The sequence below is a fragment of the Hyperoodon ampullatus genome, assembly GCF_949752795.1.
Source record: "Hyperoodon ampullatus genome assembly, chromosome: 18".
Taxonomy (NCBI): Eukaryota; Metazoa; Chordata; class Mammalia; order Artiodactyla; family Ziphiidae; genus Hyperoodon; species Hyperoodon ampullatus.
In genome coordinates, this window is record NC_136931.1 from 53,785,669 (window position 1) to 53,812,101 (window position 26,433).

The 26,433-nt window shown below is 57.3% G+C and overlaps 1 protein-coding gene across 2 annotated transcripts; it reads left to right on the plus strand.

Annotated features, from left to right (window-relative positions):
• Positions 1-430: 430 nt before the first annotated feature.
• Positions 431-24,569, plus strand: PPP5C (protein phosphatase 5 catalytic subunit). 2 transcript variants are annotated; one of them, XM_079723751.1, is made up of 13 exons: positions 431-579; positions 6,679-6,920; positions 14,396-14,543; positions 15,213-15,334; positions 18,441-18,506; positions 18,827-18,925; positions 19,830-19,935; positions 21,327-21,469; positions 21,574-21,661; positions 22,537-22,577; positions 22,675-22,853; positions 23,790-23,871; positions 24,053-24,569. In XM_079723751.1, the coding sequence occupies exons 1-13, from the start codon at positions 459-461 to the stop codon at positions 24,113-24,115; spliced, it is 1,500 nt and encodes a 499-aa protein (XP_079579877.1). In that variant the 5' UTR covers positions 431-458; the 3' UTR covers positions 24,116-24,569. The 2 variants fall into 2 exon arrangements, with proteins under 2 accessions (XP_079579877.1, XP_079579876.1); XM_079723750.1 differs by lacking the exon at positions 18,441-18,506 and having other exon boundaries at positions 456-579.
• Positions 24,570-26,433: the final 1,864 nt, after the last annotated feature.

A 26,433-nucleotide genomic window follows, 5' to 3' on the forward strand; every position in this document is an offset into this window, starting at 1 on the left:
CAGGTAAACTGACAGAAGGGCTTGACCCCCGGCTCCGGTTCCGCGTTGGGCATGGTGCTGCCTCGCAGAAAAGCCACACCCACCAGCAGCATTCGCAACCCACCTACCAACGGGAGAAGACAGCAGGGAAATCCCAGTTTAAGACCACGAGAAACTTCTGCGGCTCGGAACACGGAACTTTGGGAGACGGGGCCACGCCGGGCCTTTTTTGACCGCGCGCCCCTTTTCGCCATCCCCATTGGCTCATGCTAGGAAGGGCGCCGTCAGGGGGCCCTCTGGTCACCTTCTCCGCGCGCTCTATGGGTAAAGCGCCCTGCGCAGGCGCGCGAAGGGAGCCTTCAGGGCCCGCGCTTTACGACACTTGTGCAGCAGCGGCAGCGGGAACTCGGCACTCCTTCGCGACGATTCGGCCGGGTGCCGCTGGCCGCGGTTGCCAGGGTGGGGGGTCGCTTTGCGGCATGGCGATGGCGGAGGGCGAGCGGACTGAGTGTGCTGAGCCCCCGCGGGATGAGCCCCCGGCTGATGGCGCTCTGAAGCGGGCAGAGGAGCTCAAGACGCAGGCCAACGACTACTTCAAAGGTGCGCCCGCCCTGGAGGGAGCGAAGGAGGGTGGAGAGCGGCCCAGGTCAAGGGGTGCCGGGCCCGCGCGGAACCATGGCAACGAGGAGCGGCAGCCTGGGCGCGGGGCAGGCACTACCAAGTGACTGGGCGTGGGGAGGCCGAGGATGGCGCTACCAAGGGGCGACAGAGGGGCCTTCTGAGAGAAGGGGTGACACCTAGAAGTGGCGTACGGAGCGGGTGCTAAGTGGGGAGACTGAGGAAGGCGCTTCCAAGTATGAAACGGGAGGGGGACGGGAATGAGGGCACTACCAGATGTGAGACCCCAGAGGTGCCAGCTTATGGTGAGACCTGAAGAGGGTGCTACCAAGTAGTGACATGGGGCGGAGCAGTGATGGCGCTACCAAGTGGAGAGACACCAAGTGGGGGGGAGGGGGGAACTGTCCCAATAGAGCAGGAAATCATGGGAGTGGAGAATAGATCATTAGATGGGAGGGCAAGGAAGTAGGAAATTTGGGGTTACACCAGGAGAAGGGAGGTTCTGGGAGTAGAGGTGAGGCAATCCCAAGAATAGTATGACTTAGGATCTTGGGAAAGAAAGATGTGGGGGCACCCATTCATTCATTAATTCATTACGTTTATTGAGCATCTGCTATGTGCTAAGGACCATGCTCGACGTTAGGGATGTAGCAGCAGATGAGACAGATGTAGCCCTGCCCTTATATAGCTTGTAATTTAGCAGAAGAATCAGACATTGAGTAAACACACAGATAAATATTAAAATACTTAGAAGCTGTGATGAGTCCTTTGGAAAAACCCCAACGGAGTGTGAAGTAGAGAATAAGGGTTAGAGGCTAGTACTTTAGAGAGGGCGGTCAAGGAAGATCGTACTGAGGAAAAGGCATTTAAGTTGAGAAGGAGAATTGGGAAGGAGTGTCCCAGGTGGGTGAAGCTGCCTGTGCAAAGGCCCTGAGGTCGGGAATGAAAAGAGACTGGCTGGCTTGGCTGGAACTTTAATGAGTTAGTAGGGAAACAGGTACAAGATAAGCTTAGGACAGGGGCCAGTTCATGTAGGGTGTCACAAGTCACTGCATAGACTAGTGTGGATTTGACTCTGCTATCCAAGAGGAGACATTGAGTAGGTAGATGGGCCAGTCTGGAAGTCTTTGGAGAGGAATTTGGGCATGATCAGCCAATGGGTGGACTGGAACACCCTGGGAATGGATGAGGTCACCCCAGAAGAGAAGGGGCCTAGTACGGAACCTCAAGGGATTCTAATGTTTAGAGCAGAAGAGGCTGAGTAAGAGTGGTCAGTGAGGTGGAAGGAAAATCAGGAAAGCTGAGAGAAGAGAGTGCTTCTAGAAGGAGGGGCTCTACCTGAGGTCGAATGCTGCCAAAGTGAGCACCAAGCATTGACCATTGGATTTGCCTCCATAACGTGTTGGTGGTAGCCTTGACCAGAGCGGTTTCTAGGGGATGATGGTGATGGTACCCAGAGGGAAGGGCGCTGAAGAGTGAATGGGAAATGAGGAAGTGGAGACAGCAATTGTTGACAAGGGTTTTGACAATTTTGGTTCTGAGGGGGAATGGAGAAATGGGGGGAGGGTGCTTTTGTTTAAGAATAAAAGAGACTAAGAGTATGGTCCTACAGAGAGAGAGTTGATCCTGCAGGAGAGAGAGGAGACCTACAGCAGCAGAGCCCTGGAGGAGGGGTGGGGCATGGGAGGAATCCAGAGCATTAGTGGAGAGCTGTCCTCTGGTGGGAGCACGAACAGATTTTAAGAGTGGGAAAGTCAGGTCAGGCCGGAGCAGCGAGAAGGAGGTGGGACTGGTGAGAGGTGAGACTGGAAGGTAGAGCTCTGGAGGCAGGTCAAGGACGTGATCCCTAGGGTGGTAGGAAGCCAAGGAAGGTTTGAGGAGAGGAGTGACACGGTCTGATTAGCGCGTTTGAAGGCGATCCCCCAGCGGCCTTGTAGAGACTGGACCCAAGGGCAAGGCTGGAGACCAGGAAGGAGACTAGAATGGTGGACAGGTGAGTGGGGAGGGGGGTGGTGCCCACTAGGCTGGAGAGACGGAAATCGACTCAAGAAATGTTTCAGAGGTAGAATGACAGCGGCCGCCTGGAGAGAGGGAGGAGGGAACCCCAGGCAGGAAGAGCTGGATGACAATGGCCCAGAGGTGAGCCTGGCACCAAGGAAGCGAGTGGGGCTGGAGTGTAAAAGGCCAGAGGAGTTTATGGTGAGGCTGCAGGCAGGAGCCCGAGCTTTCCACTTGAGGACCCTGAGGAGCCGTGGATGGTTCTGAGTGGGGAAGGACTGGATTGGGTTTGTGCTTCAGAAAGGCCCCTCTGGAGGGGCAGGAGGGGGCGTATGCTGGGAGAGCTGGGAGGAGGCTGGGGCAGGAACCTGGGCAGGAGAGGATGAAGGCCAGACCAGGGCAGAGAGGGGTTCTCGGGATGGAAGTGAGAGAATAGATTTGAGAGATGTTCCGGAGGCTGACTTGACAGAACAGGGTGACTGCCTGGCTTTGGGGCTTGAGGGATCAGGTGTCCAGGACAGGGTCCAGTCTCCAGCTGAGGGTGGTGTGGAAGGTGGGGCTGTTCCTGCAATGGGGCTCAAGAGGAGCAGCAAGTATGGGGGTGATGTTGTGGCGAGGGAAGAATTCTGGGAAACCGTAGGCCGTTGGGAAGGGCTCCTTGCCCTCCAGGACCTGGGATCTGAGCTCTTAGGAGGCCTGAGACTGGGCAGGTAGCCAGCGGTCCTGGCATTGAGCTGGAACGGAGGGGAATGCCCCTTCTGGTCCGGGTCCCTTGCGTTTGGCAGGCAGCTGCAGGCACAGAGCCCCAGTCTCCAGGGCTGGGGGAATAACAATAAAAGGAATAATTACAGCTCGCCTTAATTGAGCCCCCGTGGTGGCCAGGTACACCGCTTTGTTTAATCCTCCCCCGAGCACTAGGCAGGAGCGGGCCTGTTTGTTTTATAGAGGAAGCTGAGGCTCTGAGAAGTGAAACCGCTTGCCCAAGGTCAGAGTGTGTGAGCAGCGCAGCCCGGATATCCCCCTTCCTCACCACGTGCTTGGCACCCACGTTCAGAGTCCTTACCCACAGCCTCACCTGGAGCCGTCCTGGCCCCAGTGGGAGAAGAGGGGCCCCAGGGGCTCAACACGGTGGGAGAAGAGGGGCCCCAGGCCCCCCGCCCCCGTCAGCATGGCTGGGTCACTTCTGTGAACGCAGGCCCATTCCAGAGGCCCTGGTGGGGCAGAGCCTGGCCCCCAGTGTCGTTCAGCTCTCTTCCCCTCTTTCTGGGCCTCATTGCTCCCCACCCCCTTCTGTAAAAAGAGAGGGGTTCTATTTGACCCCCCAGGAGGCCTCTGAGTCTAAGAGTTTGTAGACAGGTTTAAGAGCTCAGGCTGCCTGGGTTCAAATCTTGTTTCTTCCTCTTACTTGCTGTGTGACCCCTGGGCAAACCTTAACTTCTCTGTGCCTCAGTTTCCTCCTCTAAAATGGGGCCTCTCTTGAGGATTAAATGCGCTCATATTTGTCGAGTACATAGAGCAGGGCTGGGATCTGGTGCCACTGGGTAGCTGTGTGAAGCACAGGCCCCTCCTCTTTCCTCTGCTCTAGTCTCTTCTTCCTTTCATTTAGTCATTTATTCACTTCTTTTACAAGCCTCTGCTGACCTCTTCTCTGCTGTAGCCACATTTCATCCAGGAGTTCCTTTCACCCTCACAACCAGCCCATGAGGCAGGGCCGATTGTGGTTCCCGCAGTTCAGATGAGCAAGCTGAGGCTGAGAGAGGGGAGGCTGTCTGCCCAAGGCCTCGTGGTCGGGATCCTCAGAGCCAGATGTCCGGCTCCGAGACACCAGGCTCCCCACCCCATGCTGAACGGCCCGGCAAGAGCGCTGGCCTCTGGAGCCCAGCCAGGAGGCTGGAAGGAGCCCTCGAAGGTGTTGGTGTTCCAGGGAGGGCCAGTCAGACTCGGGCTGCCTGCTTCTGCCCTTGCGTGTTTCTGGGAAGTCCTGGGCTGCCCTCCAGCGCTCACCATCCTGGGGGACACACCCATCACCTAACGGTGACTACCCAATGGGGGCAGGGCTGGGATAGGGGAGCCCAGGGGCCGAGGCAGCCGGAGAGGTGCCTGATCCAGCCTGGGTGTCAAGGAAGGCTTTCCAAAGGAGGTGACATCCGAGCCATTTGAAAGGTTGCCAGACGTTAGCCTGCAGAAGGAATCGCCGTTATATTGTTCCTGGCATCTCCCAGCACCTGGCTTCTTTCTCTAGTGTAGGTGTGTCCTGTCTTTCACTTTCTTTCATTCCTTCCTTCCTTCCTTCAGGAACCATTCATGGAGCCTGGAATCCTCTTCTTCCATTCTTTTCACCTGGCTCACTTTTTCTCCTCCTCCAGGTCTCAGCTCCAGCATCCCCTCTGGGTTGCCCCAGCTGTAAAACACTCTGGGTCATCACTGTCTGGGGGTGGATCTGTGTGTGCTTTGTCACTCCCACCCCCCAACTGGACTGTGAGCCCCAGGAGGGCAGGGCTGGGGGGGGGGCTGCTGTGTCCTCAGACAGGGTAAGGGTTCAAAGAAGTAAGACAAACAGGGCCCCTGCCCTTATGGGGCGCTTAGGTTCAAATTGGGATGATAGATTATAAGCAAACAAAGGAAAGCCATGGTTTATCAGATGGCTCTGGAGAAAAGAATAGTGGGAGTTAGGGCAGGAATTTTCATTTTAGGCTCAGTGTCTGGAGGACTCTCTGAAACTTTAGACCAGAGTGGGCACATAAGTTGCCCAAGGACACACAGCTAGTAAGGAGTGGAGCCAGCGATTGGGCCCAGGCTGCCTGCCCCTGTGTCTGTGCCTGTCTCTATGCCAGGCTCCCACTGAGAGGCCACCTGGTACGGAGGATGAGAGTGGGAGCATTTGGGTCTTGGCCTGGCTCAGAATTCCTGCCTGCCACTTTGTGTGTTGGGGTTTCCCTCTTAGAGCCACGTCTGGAAAATGGGGCTAATGCAACTGTCCTCAGGGTTGCCGTGAGGGTTCAGTGAGGCGACTCATGTACCAAGAGCCCCACGTGGCATCTGGCACATCATGGTCCCCGCAGTTCGGGCACACCTCCTAGCTTCGGCCTCCTGCCTGTTGAATGGCCATATGTGCGGGGCCCAAGACAGCTCTGCGGATACAAACTGAGTGTTTGACCTTGAACAAGACCTCTGTGGCTTGCTGTAAAGTGAGCACCAGACGGTGCTTATGCCGTGGGGATGTGAGGATTCCACAGGCCGAGATGTAACGTGCAAGGCATGGCCGTAGCTCATTTCAAATAAAATTGACCTTTCTCCTTGGCCAGATGTCACATCCTGTCACTCCACACTTAGAACATTGATGTCCACACCCAGCTCTGGCTGTGGTCTTTGGGCTCTGTCCTGCCGGCCTCCCTGCCCTCATCTCCTGCCCTCCCAAGCTCACTCCACCCCAGCCACACCACCCTCTTGCTGGTCCTGGACCATAATGCTCTCTCACCCCCTTTCCCCCCCAGGGCCTTTGCACCTGCTGTTCCTTCTGTTGGCAATGCTCTTCCTCTGGTCTGGTTTGTCACTTCCTTTGGGTCTCTGCTGAAATGTCCCCTTCTTGAGACCTAAGTAGGTTCCTTTTCCTTCCCCACTTCCTATTCTCCTACTAGGACCCCTCTTTGGGCTTGTTTACTTGCTTTGGGGGGCTGCACAACCAAGGGGCTCAGGGCAGACTCACATTTGCTGGTTCACAGCTCAGGTCTGGCACTCAGTAACATATCCTCTCCGGGCCATGGGGAACATTCAGTAAGACCCTCCTGAAGTCCTGGAAGAAGTATTGTCCGCCTGGGGCCTTGGGGGGTGATGGTTGGGTGGATGGGTGTGTGGAAGTGATTTGGGGTCTTAGGGATTTGGGCCTAGGAGACAAGGCCTGTGCTAGGGTGGGACAGGTCAGGACAGGGAAGGGGGGTGGGCTGAAGAGACGCTTCTGAGCTCAGCTGTGGACCTCAGTTTCCCCATTTGTAAATTGGGGGCCTGGGCAAATACCCAGCCTAGGGCCTCTTCTGGCTGGGCGGTGGCAGCTCACCTCATGCTTCTCCTCCTCCATCTTCACAGCCAAGGAGTACGAGAACGCGATCAAGTTCTACAGCCAGGCCATCGAGCTGAACCCCAGCAATGCCATCTACTATGGCAACCGCAGCCTGGCCTACCTGCGCACTGAGTGCTATGGCTACGCGCTGGCCGACGCCACGCGGGCCATCGAGATGGACAAGAAGTACATCAAGGGCTACTACCGCCGGGCCGCCAGCAACATGGCGTTGGGCAAGTTCCGGGCCGCCCTGCGCGACTATGAGACGGTGAGCCAGACCTCGGGGGGTGAGCCAGCTCCCAGCTTCTGAGCCGGGCGGGTGCTGAGGGCCGGGTGGGGCGGGCTGGGGGAGGACGGCCTCTGTGTGTGCAGCTGGACTAGACGGGGGGAGGTATGCGGAGGCCATTCATACGTTTACTTGCCGCTTGCTCATCCAACAGATGCCAGCCGGGCTCGTAGCCCAGCTCTGCCATCGTCGCCTGGTGACCTGGGACAAGTTACCTGGCCTCTCTGTGCCTTCTTTCCCACATCTGTGAAATGGGAGGACAGTAAGACCTACCTCTCAGGGTTGCCGTGAAGAATAAATGAGCCTCTGCTTTCCAAGTGTTTAGAACAGCCCCTAGCATGTAGTCAGTGTTCTGTTATAATTAACTGTTACGATACTTGTTGCTGTTACTGTTGGTGGACAAGAGGCACACAGCTCTTCTGGTGGAGCTTATAATTCAGAGGAGGGCCAAAAACAAACCCGTCACTGTGAGGGTGCAGGTGAGGATACGGGCCTGGGAGAAGATAGACTAGGGTGATGTGCTGCAGAGGGAGCAAACGGGGGACATGTTTTAACGAGGTGACGAGGGAGGGGACCTAGAGGACGGCAGGAATCCACCAGTTCACTCGCTCATCTGCCACCCCATCGCTCTAACTGCTCTGATGACAACGATAGTGGTAAGGTCTCCCAGAGCACACGCCTTCGTGCCAGGCACGTTCTACACCCTTCTCGTCAGCTGGCTGAGTGACCTGTGCGTCAGCCCTGTGAGGTGGGAACTGTGATTACTCCCATCGTACAGATGGGGTGACTGAGGCCCAGAAGGCTCGAGTCCCCTGCCCACCAGCACGCAGCAGGCGGGCGGCAGAGCTGGGATCTGAACGCAGGCAGCCCAGCCCTCCGGCCCGCGTCTTTCCCCACTGGAGAGAGTCGCTCCTTGAGAGTAGGGGTTTTGTTTATTCTGGTCATTGGGATGGAGCTTGGCATCCAACAGGGGCTTAGTGTTCGTTGAACGAATGATCATTCTGCCTCCGTCCCCGCCACGCACCCGGCACTCCCTCCTTTCATTTCATTCGTCACGCACTCTGAGCAGCTTCTGTTGTGTCGCGAGAGGCGGCAGGGGAGGCTGAGAGCCACAGGCTGCAGTTGGAGGGAGCCAGGTCAGACGGATGGGGCTGGCTGCTGGCCCGGAGAGGAGGGCGGCTGTCAGGCCAAGTGCAGGCTCGAGCCAGGCGCTGGGCCGGGGGCACCTGTGTCAGGGTGGGGCAGAGGCCTGGAGGAGGAGATCATTCAGAGACTGAGGGGCGGAATGGAGGAGGGGGCTGGGGTGACCCTCCGGGAGGAGAACGGAGGAAGGAGCGGCAGAACAGAGCCCTTACAAGCGTGGGCTCCCAGGCCATTCCCCGGCCAAACCTCTCCCTTGTCCCTTGGCGTCCTCATTTGGAGAATGGTGACAAGAGGAGTGGCCACCTCCTGGGCGGCTGTTGGGCTCTGGTGAAGTGGTGTGCGTAAAGATCATAGGGCTGGAGGGCTCAGTAACTAACTCAGAAGACAGGGGGGGTTGGGTGGGGGCAGGGCTTTCCTGCAGGTCCCCAAATGGGGGGAGGGACCTGAAGGAGATGGGAGCGGGCAGGAGATGAGAGGAACCCCAAGCACAGGTCTGCGGCACAGCTCTGGCCCAGACTGCGGCCTCGCCCTGCATATTCCATGAGGCTGAGAGGTCACTTGCAGCCGTCTTGTGGGCACACTGCATCTGAGTTTTCTCCCAGGCCTTGCGGATGCCCTGGGGGCCAGGTCACGGCCCATTTCCCTGTGAGGGCTCTGCCAGCAGCCCTGGGGAGCCCCTGCATGAGCCTGAGATCCTTGCCCACCTGGGCCAGCTGCCCGCCTGCAGGCTGTCCTTTCTGACACGTTTCATCCGACCCTGGGTGCAGGGCAGAGGGGCTGGGCCCTGGGGTGGCTCCCCGTCCAGAGTCTCTACCTCCAGGGCTATCTTGTGACGTGCTGGAGTTTCACGGAGGATGTGCCCAGGCCCCCTCTTAAGTCATGGCATCCTTGGAGGCGGAACCAAGATGTGACCTTGGTTAAACAAAGAGCCTGAGGCTCTGTCTCCCAGCAGCCTGGGCCCTCAGGTGAAGGACCTTTCTTTTCTCAGCCTCAGTTTCCTCACCTGCCTACTCACTGTGGACCTAGCTCTGCTGTGAGCTCTTGATGTGCTTTTTACAAGAAGGAAAATGCGTTCAATCCGTTTTACAAGAAGGAAAAAGAGGTCTAGAGGGAGGAAGTCCCTCCTCCAAGGTCACCCAGCAGCGAAGTGGCAGGGCTGAGACTTGAACCCATAGTCCATGCTTGTAATGGTTAGTGGGCCGTGAAGTCAGTGTAACAGTTTGAGACCAGCACTTCTGTCTTCATCAAATAGAATAGAGAAGACAGCAGTTCATTGTGTGGAGGAAGTACGTATATATTTGTGAAAGAGTATTTTTCATTTATGTGAATACGGATGCATATTAGGTGTGATAAAATATATATTTCTTACTGTGAGTCATAGTCTCAAATTCTGAAGGTCACTCATGCAGGGCCTGGAGGCACCGGCTCCGCGGTCAGGACGCCCGGCTATGAGCTGTGTATCTCAGAGCTTTGGATCTTCGGCCTCAGTGTCCTCATCTGTAAACGGAAGAGAACAGCAGAGCCTGCCTCAGGGCCTTGTGAGGATTCGGCAGGAGTAATATGTTCAGAGTAGGGCCTGGCCCTGCTCAGTACCGGGTGCGCTTCCTCCCGGGGGTGTCTGGGGAAGAGCCTGCAGCCCCCAGGAAGGGCCGTGTGCAGGCACAGGGCCTTGTTAGGGGGCGGGGACCTGGGGGCACTTCTGCTCTCCCTCCAGGGCAGGAGCTGATCTCCACTTTCCATGGGTCCATGTTGAATCCTCCCACCAATGCCCCTCATCTCCAAGCTCATCCTTTCCGGGGGACTCTGGCTCCAGGATTCCCCGCCCCCTTATTGGGTCCTCTTCTCAGAAGATTCCACCTGTGTTCTTTCCCGTCTGTGGCTGGAACTCAGGTGGTGAATCACATGGGCCCGGGCCGGATCTGGGGGACTCCTTCAGCACTCCTCACCCTCTCCTGGGATTTTTGGGGTTTGGTTTGTAATATGGTTTGCATTTGGGTTTCTTCTTACAGCATAGCCCAGCACAGTCAGTTAGCAAATGCGTGTTGCCTCGCTAGCCTGTACGAACGCCCGTCCCCCTAAGGTGTGGACGTATGATAGTAACGGGAACGGTCACAGCTGACACCTGACACGGCGCTCTCAGGGGCCAGGTGCATTGGTGACCTTCGTGCTGTGATAACTCACGTGATCTTCATGACAACCCTACGCAGTGGGGACTCTTACTATTCCTGATTTACAGGTGAGAAGACCGAGGCCCAGAGAGTAGTCACTGCCCCGAGGTCCCGCAGCCAGGAAGGGACAGCCCGGTCCCAGGCTTGTTGGCATAATCATCACCCTTAGCTCAGGCAGCGTACTCCGATGGTCTCACTCTGATGTATTATGGAAGGAGTGTTGGTGTGACCTCCTAGATGAATTCACTGGAGGGTCTCGACCCCTGGGGTGCAAACCCTAATGTCCTGCTTCCCACTGCCTCCCCCAGACCCCTGGCTTCCTTGGTTGCCCGTGTGCCCCGGGCAGGCATGGCCTCTCTCTGGGCTGCATCCCATCACCTCTACACTGGAAATAATCCTAATGGCCCGCCACACGTTATCATGTGGGTCCCCTGAAGTCAGCTTTTGCTCCCAGACTACAGTCCTCCTTCACCTCAGTTCTAAACCCGAGCCGTTGTGAAAAATAGTCTGGTAAGTTTGGGCAACTCATTTGGTGGCAAAATCTGACCTGAACTGATAGGCCGTTGATGGTCTTGTTTGCCCCCTTGTAGTGCGACTAGAAGTTTCACTGCAGAAACGGGAGTGTGTGTGGTTACCAGGTGCCACCCGGACTTGCTGGAGGTGTCCTGTAACATACAGCACGCGGGTGCACTGTGTCACCTTTCTAAAATCCTAAGAGTTCCCAATTCCCAAACACGCGCAGCCCCCATGGCTTCACGTGGGGATCACGAGCCTATGTTATCATTTCATTGATTCGAGTCGTTGTAGTTACTGTCTGTGGATACTCCCAGCTGAAAATACCACTTTTTAAAGGCAGCTTTTTCTTTTGAGAGCATTGTAGCTTCACATGCAGCCGTAAGAAGTAATACAGAGATCCCACTCTCCCAGTTTTCCCAGTGACATATCTGGCATCACCATCAGAATCTGGATACTGACACGGATACAACCCAGATCCCACCTTTATTTATTTATTTATTTATTTATTTATTTATTTATTTGGGTACGCGGGCCTCTCACTGTTTGTTGTGGCCTCTCCCGTTGCGGAGCACAGGCTCCGGACGTGCAGGCCCAGCGGCCATGGCTCACAGGCCCAGCCGCTCCGCGGCACGTGGGATCCTCCCGGACCGGGGCACGAACCCGTGTCCCCTGCATCGGCAGGCGGGCTCTCAACCACCGCGCCACCAGGGAAGGCCCCAGATCCCACTTTTTTTTTTTTTTTTTTTTCCTGTGGTATGTGGGCCTCTCACTGCCGTGGCCTCTCCCGTTGCGGAGCACAGGCTCCGGACGCACAGGCCCAGCGGCCATGGCTCACGGGCCCAGCGGCTCCGCGGCATGTGGGATCCTCCCAGACCGGGGCACGAACCCGTCTCCCCTGCATCGGCAGGCGGACTCTCAACCACTGCGCCACCAGGGAAGCCCCAGATCCCACTTTTTAAAGAAAAGTCCAGCATTCACTTCTGACCCAACAGGCCTTGGGACCCACTTGGCCCCTCCAACCTGGAGCAAACGACCTTCCCCAGGAGCGGGAGCCTGGCAGGGTCACTTCCCTTTCCCAGCCAGGCAGCCAGTTATAGTAGCAGCCGCAGCAGCCCCAGGCCCTGGCATAGGCACTCGCTCGCTGCTGGACCCTGTGATGGGCCTGCTGTTAAATTCTCACAGCCACCCTCCACCTCTCCAGCCTCCCTCGCTTTCTAGAAGCTGAGGGAGGCTGGAGAGGTAGGGCTGCCTGCTCTTGAAGGCCTGGATGCAGACCCTGGAGGCCTGGCCCCAGAGCCTGCACTCATGACCACGACGGTGTCTCCCTGGAGGGCGCGCAGGGCACTGTGGGGACGGTGGCAGCGGTAGGGAGGGGAGCACATCCCAGCGTGCCAGGGGAGCAGGGTCTCAAGCAGGGAGAGAACTGAATCCTGGCTTCTCGGGTCAGTGACCTCACCTCTCTGGGCCTCAGTTTCCTAGTCTGTCAAATGGAGATGTGATAACATCACATAGAGCTGCTCTGAGGCTACAGTGAGCAAGGTAATTGCTCACAACATCAGCCACATGGTGAGTGTTCGAACACTTAGCTGTGTCCTAGTGCTGCTGCTGCTGTCGCTGCTCCCGCCCCTTTATTCCCGGGGTTGTCGGTGTTTGCCTGCATCCCACACCCCAACCTCTGAGCTCTCTGAGAACAGGGTAGTTGCTCAGAGGGAATGCTTAGTGGGGCATCCATCCACTCCGGGCATTCGTTCACAGCTGGGACACGACCTCAGCCCTGCCCTCATGGCCATGGCCGCCTTCCAATGGGGAAGCAGACCCATCTCCAGCAGTGCTCAGGGCTGGGGCGGGCGGGGGGAGCCCAGGGCCCTGTGCGAGCCCAGAGGGGGTGCCTGACCCAGCCTGGGGGAGAGGGGAAAGGGGAGCTGAGACCTGGAGGAGGAGGAGAGGCTAGAAAGTCACTGGGGGTAGAAATGAGGTGTTCTGGGCCGGGGGCAGCCTGTACAAGGCCTGGAGGTGAGAAGGAGCTGGCGCACTTGGGGACTTGGGAGTTTGGTCTGGCTGGTAGTGCTGGGCAAACAGAGAACGTGGAGGGGTGGGCGGGCCTCTGTGGGCCAGGCCCAGTGGTGGTTTGGACTTTGTCCTGGGGTGTGGACTCGTAAGGTCTCCTTGGTGGGAAGGACTCCAGGGAAGGTCTGGTGCTGCCTTTTTCCCAAGCCTCGCACCGCACCCCTACCCCGGGCGGAGCTGCCTGGAGGGTACCCTAGCCTGAGCCTGCCCCGAACCAGCTTCCTGCCCCCGCTCCTGGCCTGCACACCCATTCCCAGGGGCGTGAGCCACACTGACCCCCAGGGGTTATTAGCAGATGCCTTGTCCCAGGCTTCTGACTCACTCTGGCAGGCTTTCCACCGGGGGGCATCCCTGCCCTTGAGGGCCAGCCCTGGCAAACCCCTTTCGGCCCCCCGGCACAGGAGCTGTGGGAGTCCGCTCCTGGGGAGGCCAACAGGGTGCGCAGGGTCCACTAATAATTACAGGAACAGTTACAGATAACTAAACTGAGGCTCAGAGGGGTGAATTCACTTGCCCAGGGTCCCCCAGCAAGTAAGTAGCAGAGCTGGGATCTGAATGCAGCCCTGCCTGCCTCTCAGCTTGGAGGATCAGAGTTTGTAGGAAGAGGGATAGAAGGAAAGGAGAGCGGAGAGGACAGGCTCCTTTTCCTGAGAACCGAGTGTGTCCCAAAGCCGTGTGCCTGCCACTTCCTCCATACGATCTCGTTTAATGAATGCAGCAGCCCACGAGAGGGGCCATTGAAGAGCAGCCTACGCTAATGTGGACTTGACTGCCGCCTGGCGCCGCTGCACACACTTCGCAAGTGTTCATTTGTTTAGTCCTCCCAGCCCCCTAGGATAGAAACACTGTCACCTCTACCTTACACAGGAGGAAACTGAGGGAACTCACTTGTCCTGGGTCTCCGCAGTGCCCAGGGTTGAACAAGGGCCATGTCACCACTAGGTGCCCGCTGCTGCCTGCAGAGCCCAGGCTGCGTGCCAGGCCCTGTGTATCACCCCCAACAGCCCTGGCAGGTGGAGCCTGTCATCTCCCCCATCTTGCAGATGAGAAAACTTAGGCTCAGCGAGTCCGGGTTATCCAGCAAGTCATTGCCTCTTCAGATGAGTCTGGGCTGTAAATTATGACTTTGGATCCGGCCCACCCTTTCCTGTCAATCCCACCCCCCTTGGTATTGACTGTAACGGTATCAGTAAAGTGCACCTCGGCCCGCTCTGACTCCAATGAGGAAGCTGAAGCGGGGCCACTTTTATTTTGATGGTCAGAGCTAAGATTTATTAAGAGCATCTGGGTAGCACGTTAGCACGTTTACCCACTTGGCAGCCCTGTGTGGGCAGCTCTGTCAGGCCCAGTTTGGGGATGCAGAAGCTGAGGCCTAGAGGTGACGCGAGCCCAGGCTCGCACCCCTAGTGCCCCTGGCCCGGGTGCTCCGCTCAGCAGTCGTGAAGCCCCAGGCCAAGCAGGCCGAGGGCAGCTGTGGCGTCCCCGTCTCCCTATGGCCCCGACCCCGGCCTGGGTGTTGATGCCTCGTTCCTTCCCTCCCCTCTCACCCACCCACGCACCCAGGTGGTGAAGGTGAAGCCCCACGACAAGGATGCCAAGATGAAATACCAGGAGTGCAACAAGATCGTGAAGCAGAAGGCCTTCGAGCGGGCCATCGCAGGTGACGAGCACAAGCGCTCCGTCGTGGACTCGCTCGACATCGAGAGCATGAGTGAGTCAGGCCTAGGTGCCCCGCTGTGCCCGGCCCAGAGCATTCCATTCCCAGTGCATGCTGGGGTGCAGGGGGGATGGGGCTCAGTGGTGCCTCTGGTGCCTGTCCCCACACGCTGTCTGTTGCTCCTTCGCCTGTGCTTCTGGGGACTCCACAGTCCAGAGCTGGGTCTGGAGGTTCCAGGTTCGGGCGAGCTTCCCTGCTGTACCACCCACCCTGCCCTCCACAGTTGCATTCACCTGTCGTGGGCCTCCTGTGTCTGGTTTGTCCGTAGGTCCTCTGGGCGCTCAGCTGAGTCTGTCATTCATTCCACAGATGGTTATTGGGGACCTAATAGGTGCCACTGTTCTAGGCACTGGGGATACAGCTGAGAACAAAGCAGTCCCTGCCCTCCTGTAGCTGGTGTCCTAGTGGGGAGAGAGGATTGACTAGTCAGTTAACAGTGTTAAGTGCTATCAAGTCCAGTCGGGGCGAGGGCCTTTGAGCTGACCTGAACGGAAGGAGCGGGCCACGAGAGGACCCGGCCGGGGAGTGGCATCTTCTCTCACTCCATCCCCCTCTCAATCTGTGTGTCCAGCGCCGTCTGCCCCGTGCCTGGGAGCCAGGCCCCGCTTCCCACCCTCACGGTGGCCATGGCCACTGACTCTCATCCCCCCATTCACACACCAGCCATCGAGGATGAGTACAGCGGACCCAAGCTTGAGGACGGCAAAGTGACAATCACTTTCATGAAAGAGCTCATGCAGTGGTACAAGGACCAGAAGAAACTGCACCGGAAATGCGCCTACCAGGTAACGCCCTTGTCAAGGGCTGAACACGCCTGTGACCCCAGGACAGCATCACAGCCGGGCCTGAACCCCATCACAGGGCGCGAGAGGAGAAGGGTGGTACCGGCAGCGAACACTTGCTGAGCCCATAGTGTGCCGGGCACCCTGCAAATGAATTCTTTATTTCTAGCATTTCCATTGGGTTATATTTTTCAATAGCTTTCATCTCTCTGCCCCATATGTTCATGCATGTCATTTACCTTTTCTGCTAGATCCTTTAACACATTTTTTTCATAGTTATTTTAAAGTCTCTGGATATTCCACCGTCTCTGGGTCTGCTTCCGTTGTGTGCTCTCTGCGTCTTATAATTTTTTATTGTATGCCAGACATCTTGTGTAAAAGAGTAGTAGCGACCGAGACAAAACTTTCCTTCAGGTAACGGCAGGACCTGATTCTGTCGGGCTGCTATTGTGAGGGTCTGTGTCCATCTCATCTGCAGTTTAGGGGCAGGTCTTATTGGACTTAGTTCACCGCCGGTTTCAGATGTCTTCAGAGCGGAATCGGACTCTCCCGTCAGCAGGGCTTGGGATCTTAGCCCTGGCAAAATCCCAGGGATGTCTTTATGCTGTAAGTCTCCAGCTTCTGGAACTGGAGGAAAGCGCTCTGATTTTCAGCCCCGCTGCCAAGATGGGGTGGCTGGGGAGTTCTCCGCCCTCCAGTCTCACCCCCACTTTTGTGCCTCAGATGGCCTCTCTCCACTACGCCGCCTTGCGCCTCGCCTTCTGGGTGGCCGTGGGAGAGAATCCGAGGGCGAGGGTGAGGGCGGAGGCCTTCTGCGGCGGGGCCCCTCAGGGCTCTGTAATGCCAGCCCACGTAGGCATGAGGGTTCTGCCGGCTTCCCCTCTTCTCAGCCTTGAAGGGTCTTGCCCTCCTGGCCCGCTGCCAGGAGGAATGCAGTCATGGTCCCTTTCTCCCAGGGAAGGGTTTCTCACCGTTACTGTCTGCAGTTTGATTAACTTAGGTTTCTTTGTGTCCTTGCTCTCAGATGTTTCAGGGGGTTTTTTGTTTGTTCGTTTGTTTTTGTTTTTTCTTTTGGCTTGTTCTCGTCATTAGGGCAAGAATGACAGTCTTTTGCAAACTCTTTACATTCTGACCTGAAGTGGACATCTCCTCCTTTTTTTTTTTTTTGCCCCCAGGCCCTGCTGTGCAGCTTGTGGGATTCTTAATTCCCTGACTAGGGATTGAACCCATGCCCTGGCAGTGAAAGTGCCAAGTCCTAACCACTGGACTACCAAGGAATTCCCTCCTCTTCTCTTTAACACTCTGTTTTCCCAGCTTTGTATTTAGAAAATTGTCAAGCCTACAGAAGAGTCAAAAGAACAGTGCGGTTAACATCATACCCCTTTCACCTAGGTTCACCGTTAACATTTTGACACATTCACTTCATCTTTCTATGTATATGGGTGTGTATATACACATACACTTTTTTCTTTTTCCTGAACCATTTGAGAATAAGTTGCATCATAATCTGTGTCCCCTAAAAACAGGACGTTCTCCTACGTGACTAAGATTTAGTCATCCCACCTTAGTAATTTAGTACCAATACAGTAATACTGACTAATGCAAACAGTCCACAGGCTGTCCATAAGATTTTTTTTTTTTTTTTTTTTTTTTTTTTTTTTTGTGGTATGCGGGCCTCTCACTGTTGTGGCCTCTCCCGTTGCGGAGCACAGGCTCCGGATGCGCAGGCTCAGCAGCCATGGCTCACGGGCCCAGCCGCTCCGCGGCATATGGGATCCTCCCAGACCGGGGCACGAACCCGTATCCCCTGCATCGGCAGGCGGACTCTCAACCACTGCGCCACCAGGGAGGCCCTGTCCATAAGATTTGCAAACACTGTCAGGTGTACATGACATTGTCAAGGTCATCTTCAATCTGAAAGAACTAATACTCTGTGTTTCTAGACAAATATTTTAATTTTCCCCAGTTTTTCCCCCCAGACATTCTTTTTAGCTGTTTTTTTTTTTTTTTTTTTTTTTTAAATCCAAAATCCGGGGAATTCCCTGGCAGTCCAGTGGTTAGGACTCTGTGCTTTCGCTGCCCAGGACCTGTGTTCAATCCCTGGTTGGGGAGCTAAGAATCCCACAAGCTGTGCGGCGTGGCCAAAAATAATAAAAAAATAAAATAAAATCCAGAATCCATTGAAGGATCAATTACTGCATATGCCCTGCCTTTTTAACCTTTTTTTCATCTAGAACAGTCTCAAGCCTTTTTTGGGAGATTTTTGTGACATTGACATTTAGACGTTTCCAAGCCAGTTGTTTTATAAAATGTTCCACATCTGGCTTCATCCTGTGTGTTTCTTCATGATGCTGATTGTTTTTTTTTTTTTTAACATCTTTATTGGAGTGTAATTGCTTTACAATGGTGTGTTAGTTTCTGCTGTATAACAAAGTGAATCAGCTATACATATACATATATCCCCATATCTCCTCCCTCTTGCGTCTCCCTCCCACCCTCCCTATCCCACCCCTCTAGGTGGTCACAAAGCACCGAGCTGATCTCCCTGTGCTATATGGCTGCTTCCTACTAGCTATCTATTTTACATTTGGTAGTATGTATAAGTCCATGCCACTCTCTCACTTCGTCCCAGCTTACCCTTCCCCCTCCCTGTGTCCTCAGGTCCATTCTCTATGTCTGCATCTTTATTCCTGTCCTGCCCCTAGGTTCTTCAGAACCAATTTTTTTTTTTTTTTTTTAGATTCCATATATATGTGTTAGCGTACGGTATTTATTTTTCTCTTTCTGACTTACTTCACTCTGTATGACAGTCTCTAGGTCCATCCATGCTGATTGTTTTAAGAGAAACCAAGAATCTAGGTTTTCCCATGAAATAATCCTGATGTTTAAATGCCGCATAGGACACTGGGGTCACAGCTTGGGGGCCGCCTCTGTTCCCGGCTAGCACCCGCGCAGCCAGGCCTCCCCTGCCCATTCCTCTCCTCTCCTCTCCCCGCCTCTCCCTCACCCTCAGCCCAGCAGCGTCTCCTGGCCAGTACAGTCTCTCTGGGGCTGGGGTGGGCAGCAGGCCCTCCAGCTGGCCCCACTCACAGCCTGCCCTGCCTTCCAGATTCTGGTACAGGTCAAAGAGGTCCTCTCCAAGCTGAGCACACTCGTGGAGACGACGCTCAAAGAGGTGCGCGCTGGGGGCAGTGTGCGGGCAGGCGGGCCGGGGCGGGTGGCTCCCTGGCTGGGGAGGGGCCACGGAGCTCAGAAACTCACAGACCCACCGGGCTTGGTCTGCCTTCTCTCTCCCTGACGTCTGCCCTCCTCCCCCGCCCTGTCTCTCTCCTCCTGGCTGTCTCTTTCCTCCCCTCTTCATTTCTGTGCCTTCCGCCTGTGTGTTTTGCATGGTTCTTCTCGGTCTGCTGTGACCTCTCCCCCCTCCCCTCCCCCTCCCCCCTCCCCACATCTCTCTCTGGGCCCCTCCCTCTCCGGTGGCCTCTTTTCTTCCAGACAGAGAAGATTACAGTGTGCGGGGACACCCACGGCCAGTTCTATGACCTCCTCAACATATTTGAGCTCAACGGTTTACCCTCGGACACCAACCCCTACGTATCCTTCTTCGGAAGGGCAGGCCCCTCCCCTGCCCCGCCTCCCGGGTGTGGCGTGCAGGAGGGAGAGGAACCGCTGCCTGGGAAACAGGCGTGAGCCTGAGGAGGGAGAGGCCCGAGTGCTTGCTCTGGCACTGAGCGGGGGTGGAGCGGCTGGCGGCCTTGCGCTCTGGGCTCTGGGGCCAGACCGGCCAGGGCCAGTCCCCATCTGCTGTGTGACCTGGGCAGGTGGCCCGTGTGTCCGAGCCCCAGCTTCTCCCCAGCTTGAAACAGGGCTGGATGTGTGTGGTACAAGAGCACGTACGTGGGGCGCCTGGCCCTGCCCACACCTGGCTTCCTTCTTGGCTGTGCCGTTTTCCAGCTATGGCTGTGGCAGGTCACTTCACCCCGCAGTTCCTCAGGTTCCTTGTTTGTAAAATGGGGAGAAGAGATAGTGGTAAAGTGGGCTTCCCTCATCGGGCTACTGAGAGGAATAGTGTGTTAATACCTGTGACGTGCCCAGTGGCCCACGGTCCATGCTGAATAAGTATTTGCGGATGTTATGATTGCCTGATCAGTGGCCACTGGGTGGGGCTACCAGGCCTGTGCAGTGTCGGGTAGGAGGGCCTGTGTCCCATTTGCCCTGTGGCTTTGGGCCTATACTGGGGGGAGAGCTGAAGCCGGCTGACCACCTGGGGTCTCCCCCTCTGCCATCAGTTTCCCTGAGGAGCAGACGAGGTTGGAGATCTTAGTACCATCCCGAGGCCCAGAGAGGCCAAGCTGCTGGGCCAGAGCTACGCAGTGAGGAGAGACGCCCCAAGCCCTGCGGGCATCCTCGACCCCAGGGCAGTCCCGACAGGAGCCGGGGTGTGGAGGGGCTAAGGAGGGATCACTCCCCCCAACCCTTGTTTTCCTTAGCAGGGCAGATATTTAATGGCGACTTCGTGGACCGCGGCTCCTTCTCTGTAGAAGTGATCCTCACCCTTTTTGGCTTTAAGCTCCTGTACCCTGATCACTTTCACCTACTTCGAGGTGAGCTGGAAGGCAGCAGGGTCTGGGGTCAGTGTGGGGACCTGGGCAGAGCCCTCGCTTTTTCCTCTGTGAGCCTCCCATTTCTTATCTAAGAAGTGGGGATACCGGTTGCAGGTGTGTTTGTTTTGTGTCTTCGCTGAGATCATGCGTGGGCCTGCCCTGTGAGGTCGGGCAGGTTGTGCACTGTGCAGCGGCATCACGTTCATGGAGCTCTGTGGGCCCTGGGGAGGACTTGGTCATGGGAGGGCTCTGAGCAGAGGAGGGTCAGGGGCTCTCTCTGGTGTTAAGAGGATCCCTTGGGCCTCCGTGTGGGGAACAAACCAAGGGCTGAGAGTGGGAGCAGGGAGACTGCTGGTGGCTGGACCCGGGTGGGAACAGTGGTTGGATTGGGGCTCACTTTTCAAAGTAGAACCCAGAGTGTTTGCCAGTGGGCTGGATGAGGGTGTGAGAGAAAGAAGGGGTCAAAGCGGGTACTCCAAGGTTTTGACTGGAGCATCTGGAGGGCTGTGGCTGCCACTGACAGACAAGGGGACAGGAAGAGCAGGGTGTAGGCTGGAAGATGGGGAACTTGGCTCTGGATGTGGCTGTGAGACTGAGAGATGTCTGGGGGCCCCCGGGGGGCTGTAAAGTATGGGTTCCTCAGCGTACATGTGGTATCGGGCAGGATGAGCTCAGCAGGGAGTGAGGGCCGCAGGCGGAGGACCTGCGCACTGAGAGGTGGGGTGGTGAGCGGGAGGTGCAGCTAGGAGAGGAGGAGAACCAGGAGGAAGTGAGGGCAGCGGGCTGGGTTGGGGGCTCCTGGGGGCATGAGTGCTGACACCGGGCAGGTCCACAGCCAGGTTCGGGGAGTTCTTGCAGCAGGACCTGGCATGTGGCAGATGCTCAGTGAGCGCCTGCTGCAGCCGTGGGGGCCTGGCAGCTTCCTTGTCTCCCCCAAGCCCCGGGAGGGAGGAATGAGGTTGCGGGTGGGAAGATAAAAGCACGGCGTGGGGCTGGCCCACAGCAGACATTCTGCAGGGGGCCTCTTCTTTGTCAATACCTCCCCCTCCTTGGTACTTCCAGCCCAAAACGTACGGCAAGTCCTTCAAGAAGGAGTGCAAGGCTCACAGGGGCAAGGGACACGCCTCTGGTCACTTGGGATCGGGGCCAGGGCTGAACCCAGGCCGAACCCACTCCGTGATGAGCAGTGCAGGCCTGGGCCTTGTGGCCATGTGCCTTCTCAGCCCGTTTGCCCCTCTAGAAAGGGGCCGGGTTTCTGGGAGGGACCAGTGAGCTTCTGTGTGGATGCCATTGGCTTGGGGCCACTGGGCTGTCCTCCTTGGCCTTGGCGGGGTCTGAGCCAGAGGGCACCCAGCAGTGATGAGGTTTCTCTTTGTCCTGCTGTCGGCCAGGCAACCATGAGACGGACAACATGAACCAGATATATGGCTTTGAGGGTGAGGTGAAGGCCAAGTACACAGCCCAGATGTACGAGCTCTTCAGCGAGGTGTTCGAGTGGCTCCCGCTGGCCCAGTGTATCAATGGCAAAGTGCTGGTGAGGCAGGCCCGCCCCTGCCGCCGCTATGCGGTGCAGCGAGTCAGAGGGTTGGGGTGTGGCTGGCCCCTGCCCTCACGCTGCTGTTCCCACCTGAACCCCAGATCATGCACGGGGGCTTGTTCAGTGAAGACGGCGTCACCCTGGACGACATCAGGAAGATCGAGCGGAGTCGGCAGCCCCCAGATTCAGGTGACTGGGGAAGGCTGGGGACAGCCCCTCCCTCCGGGGGCTCGAGGGCTCCAGCCCTGCCCCGATGGGCTTTGCGCCCTCGGCAAGAGACAGCAAGGCTGAGCCTCAGTTTCCTGACCTGTAACTTGGGTCAGTGCACCTCCCTCGTGAGGCAGTGCTGGCCGGGGAGCATGAGTGTCCGCAGCACACAGCGGTCATTTATTTATTTATTTGTGAGTTCACCTGCTTCCCCTGGAGTGATGTGATGGGGACAGACAGCAGAGTGTTAACCACACACAGCTGTGGGGACAGGGTGTTTGTGGAGTGGTGAGGTAGCGGCCGTGGGAGGGCCTCCTGGGGGCACCACGTGAACGCCGACAGGGCGGGAGGAGGAGGTGCCTTCTCGCAGGAGTGCGGCCGGGCAAGCGCGGGGTGCAGAGGGGCTGGTGAGGCCAGACCCTATCCGGCCTCACAGGTCCGGGTGAAGAGCTTGGTCTTCGTTCCTAGGGCAGTGGGAGCCACAGAGGCTTGAGCAACAGAGGGACCTGGTCAGAACTGCAGTGTTAAAAGCTCCCTCCAGGGACTTCCCTGGCCCCAGGGCAGTCCAGTGGTTGGGACTCCGCGCTCCACTGTAGGGGGTTCGGGTTCCATCCCTGGTGGGGGAACTGTGATCCTGCATGCTGCGTGGTGCGGCCAAAAAAAAAAACAACAAAAAAACGCTCCCTCCAGCTTTGGGGCCCTAATGGATTGAATGGGGTCTGGCCCCGGGGGGAGGTCAGCGGGGAGGCGGGCAGCGGCTCAGAGTCCTGTCTCACGTGCCCCACGCCCGCTCCGCGGCGGACGGCCCCTCCCCTGCCCTCCGTCAGGCCCTGACGCTGCCCTCTGCTCCCTTCCAGGTCCCATGTGCGACCTGCTCTGGTCGGACCCGCAGCCGCAGGTCAGTCTGCCCGGGGCCGTGGCCAGCAGGTGCGGGCTGTGGGCAGAGCGGGCGGGCTGGAAGAGCAGCAGGCACCCTGAGCTCCCTGTCTCCCCAGAACGGACGCTCGGTCAGCAAGCGGGGTGTGAGTTGCCAGTTCGGGCCCGACGTCACCAAGGCCTTCCTGGAGGAGAACAACCTGGACTACATCATCCGTAGCCACGAGGTCAAGGCCGAGGGCTATGAGGTGGCGCACGGCGGTCGCTGCATCACCGTCTTCTCTGCCCCCAACTACTGGTACGTCCCCACCTGCCCCACCCATCTGGGCCTGTCTTCTCAGCCCACTGGTGGTTTTCTTTTTTTAACTTTTTGTGATAGAAAATTCCAAGGATACATAAGAGTAGATAAAATAGTATGATGAACGCCCACGTACCTGTCACCCAGGTTCAACAGTTACCAGCTCTCACCACCCCTACCCCTACCGTGGGCTATTGTAAAGCAAACCCCAGGCATTCTCTCTTCTACCCGTTGTTGCCCTAGTATATTTCTGAAAGAAGGAAGTCTTCTTTTCCGTATGTAACTGTGATACCACTGTCACACCTTCAAAAGAGGTCACCTGAACCCAGCCAGAGTTCCCTTTCCCCACGTCTCTCATCAGTGTCTCATTTTAGTCGATTTCTTCCAAGCAGGACCCAAACAAGGGCCACGTTTTCAGTCTCCTGATCTTCGAGTTGCCTGTTCTTACTGCCCTCCCCCTTGCTGGTTTTTGGTTGAAGAAACCAGAGTCTCCTGTGCTCTGGCCGTTCCATCCCCAGGTGGCCGGACACCACGTTCCTCTGTCCCCTGTGTTTCCTGTTGACTAGAGCCAGGGCACGGTCAGCCTGGAGACCAGGTTTTGGCAAGAGGCCCGCCTCTGGGGGGCTGCCCGTGCCCTCTGCCCATCCTGTCAGGAAGGCCCTCTGCCGGCCCTCCTCCCCGGGCCCTCTTCTCTCCGCCCCCGGCTCCCACGTGGCTCTCTCTCCCCCTCATCCCCACTCCTTCTGCCTGGGCCCCCTGGGCCCCTCTTCACCTGGATTCCTCCCTCTTGCCTGGTCAGCCTCTCTGTCCGTCCGTGTCCTTGACTCTGTCCAGGGCTCTTCTCCGTCCCTCTCCCTGCCCCGCCGCCTCCTTGGTGCCCCAGGCCCACCCAGCCTCTGATGGGCCACACCGGCCCCTCTGCCCTTGTCCCCGCAGCGACCAGATGGGGAACAAAGCTGCCTACATCCACCTCCGGGGCTCTGACCTGCGGCCCCAGTTCCACCAGTTCACAGCAGTGGTGAGTCACCCCCTTGGGTCCCCTGCTCTCCCTGGCCTGGGCCCCGGGGGGAAGAGGCTCTCATGAGTGCATAACGGCTCTCAGGGGTAGGGCTGGTTTCTGCATCTGGTGCTCAGAAGACCCTCCTCCACGCGCCGCCCATTTCTGTCCGTGTCTAACCTGTGTGCCTCTGCTTTCTCAGCCTCATCCCGACGTCAAGCCCATGGCCTACGCCAGCACGCTGCTGCAGTTAGGGATGATGTGAGGCCCACGTGGCAGGGCCCCTGCTCCCCATCCGACCCCAGGCCCGGCCCAGGGCAACGTTGGAACCCCCTTTTACTTTGTAAAGTTTGTATTTATTCCCCTTTAGGTTTGCAGAGGGGGTGGGGGGCTGGCCAGATGGTCTGCTCCCTGGACAAAGAAGAAGGAGGTGGAGAGGCGGAGGGTGGGGCACCGAGCGGGCATTCTGGAGGGAGGCCAGCACTGCTGGGGGGGGCGGGGCCCAGAGGCTTCCCCGTCCCCTTGCTTGCGTGGCCCCTCCCCTGCTAAAGCAATAGGTCCCCGCCATGGGAAGACCCCTGGAAGGAGGGTCATCAGGGAGGCCTCACCTGCACCTCACCCGCTCCTGGCAGCCCCAGGGCGGGGCTCGGCTGGGGCTCACCCCCTTCCCGGCTCTTTTATGTCTGTAATTAAATATGTTAAAATAAAGTCATTATTGTAAGTCAGCTTGTCTCCGATGGTGGAGCCTCGGGAGCTGCTGGGATGGGGGTGACCGCTTCATAAAGTCCCATCCCCTCATCTCTCATCTCCCTGGGGCACCCTGGAGCTGGACAGGCCGGTCTTGGGGCCAGCCAGCCAAGCAGCCGCTTTGCCCATCATAGCGGGCTCCTGAGGGAGAGTTCTGCTGCCTGGGACAGAGAACCCCCATCAACGGCTCACGTGCAGGTGGGGAGACCAGGGCAGAGCAGAAGCTGGCAGAAGCTCCTCCTTCCCTCTGCTGATCCCCGTCAGCAAGTGTTCACTGAGGCTGTTCACAGTCCAGCAGGGCAGAGCCCTCTTGGGCAGGCCAGCCTCAGTCCTTACATCACGAAACGAAGCAGACGTCTCCACCCGCCGTGGAAGACTGGAGGTATTTTCTACCGCTTCCCGTTTTATTCTCCATCAGAGGTTACTGTTGAATCCCATTCAGGCTGCTCTCCCCGGCTTGGGCCACTGGAGAGATGTCTGTTTTTAAGTCTGAGCTCTTTTGGATCCACCTTTTCCAGATGACAGCAGATGGAGGGTGGAGTCCGGTGAGGACCTTGACCCCTCAGGTGCCCCCCATCCCCCTCCGCCGGGGACAGAAGTGAGGCGATCTCAGTCCTAATTCTGTTCGGGGCATTCAGAGAGGCCCTGCGGGTACGTCCTCTTCTCCACGGCACGTCGGCATCGCAGTGGATGTGAATGAACCACCTTCCGGGGGTATGCACTGGGCTGTCCTGAGGCAAATAGGCACGAATCCCAATGTGCCAGTTGCATTTACTTCCCATGGGAAACAAGTGTTCTCTGAGGAGTCCTTCAGACCTCCAGGGGGAATTCGGCAGGCGAGACGCCCGGCATCCGGGTGTGTGGTTACTCCTGCTGGTAACCCAGGAGTTCAGGAGTCCCCAGGCCCACCCTCATGTTCAGTCATTCTCTAGAAGAACTCACAGAACCCAGAAAAGCTGTTATACGCACGGTTACAGTTTATCACAGCAAGGAAAAAAAAAAATCAGCAAAGAGAAGAGGCACACAGGGCGGAGCCCAGGAGAGATGAGCCGCGGGCTTCCGGGCTTCCGGTTGTCTCTGCTGGTTTCTCCCAGCAACCATGTGACAACACCACAGGGAAGGTCACCTGGGCCTTGGTTTTCAGGGTCTTTACTGGGCTTGGTCACATTGGCCACCCATCCTACATGGCTGACCTTAGTCTCCAGAGAGACTAGCCGATGCCGTGTTGCCCAGGGTCCCCAGCATAAATCTCGGGTACATATAGGCCACTCGGAGTAAAAAAAGACCCTTATCTGGGAGGATGTTCCTAGGGCTTAGAGCCCCACCTTGCCAGACCTTTCTTTAGGCGAGGTGAGTCCTTTACTGCACAGCAAACCTTAAAACTCTCACACACACACACACACACACACACACACACACACACCCCTCCCCCCACCCCTGTCTTTCTGTTTCATGGGTTGACAGGGTGGCCATGCAGTTCTCACTTGAAGTCTCAGGCATTTGTGGTCAGGTGGCCTCTGGGCTGGCCTGGCTGGACGTCCAGGATGGCTCACTCCCACGCCTGGCGGCTGGGGCAGGCTGCTAGCTGGGAACTATGGCTGGAGTGCCCACACTGGCCTTCCCTGTGGCCCGGGCTTCTCACAGCGTGGCAGCCGGGGCCCACCAGGGAGCATCCTGGATGCCCAGACAGAAGCCGCGGGACCTCACGACCTGGTCTCGGAAGTCCCGATGCATCCCCTCCCCCACATCGTGTCCGTCGACCAAGTCATCTAGACCGACCCAGATTCAAGGGGCTGGGGAAACAGATGGGAGACACTGTACCAGTCCCCTCCCCAG

Bases quoted from the DNA above. Each gene is read 5' to 3' on its own strand.
- PPP5C (XM_079723751.1), top strand. From the start codon at position 459: ATGGCGATGGCGGAGGGCGAGCGGACTGAGTGTGCTGAGCCCCCGCGG. The intron at 21,470-21,573 runs GTGAGGCAGGCC...CCTGAACCCCAG, and splicing joins GTATCAATGGCAAAGTGCTG to ATCATGCACGGGGGCTTGTT. The intron at 21,662-22,536 runs GTGACTGGGGAA...GCTCCCTTCCAG, and splicing joins TCGGCAGCCCCCAGATTCAG to GTCCCATGTGCGACCTGCTC.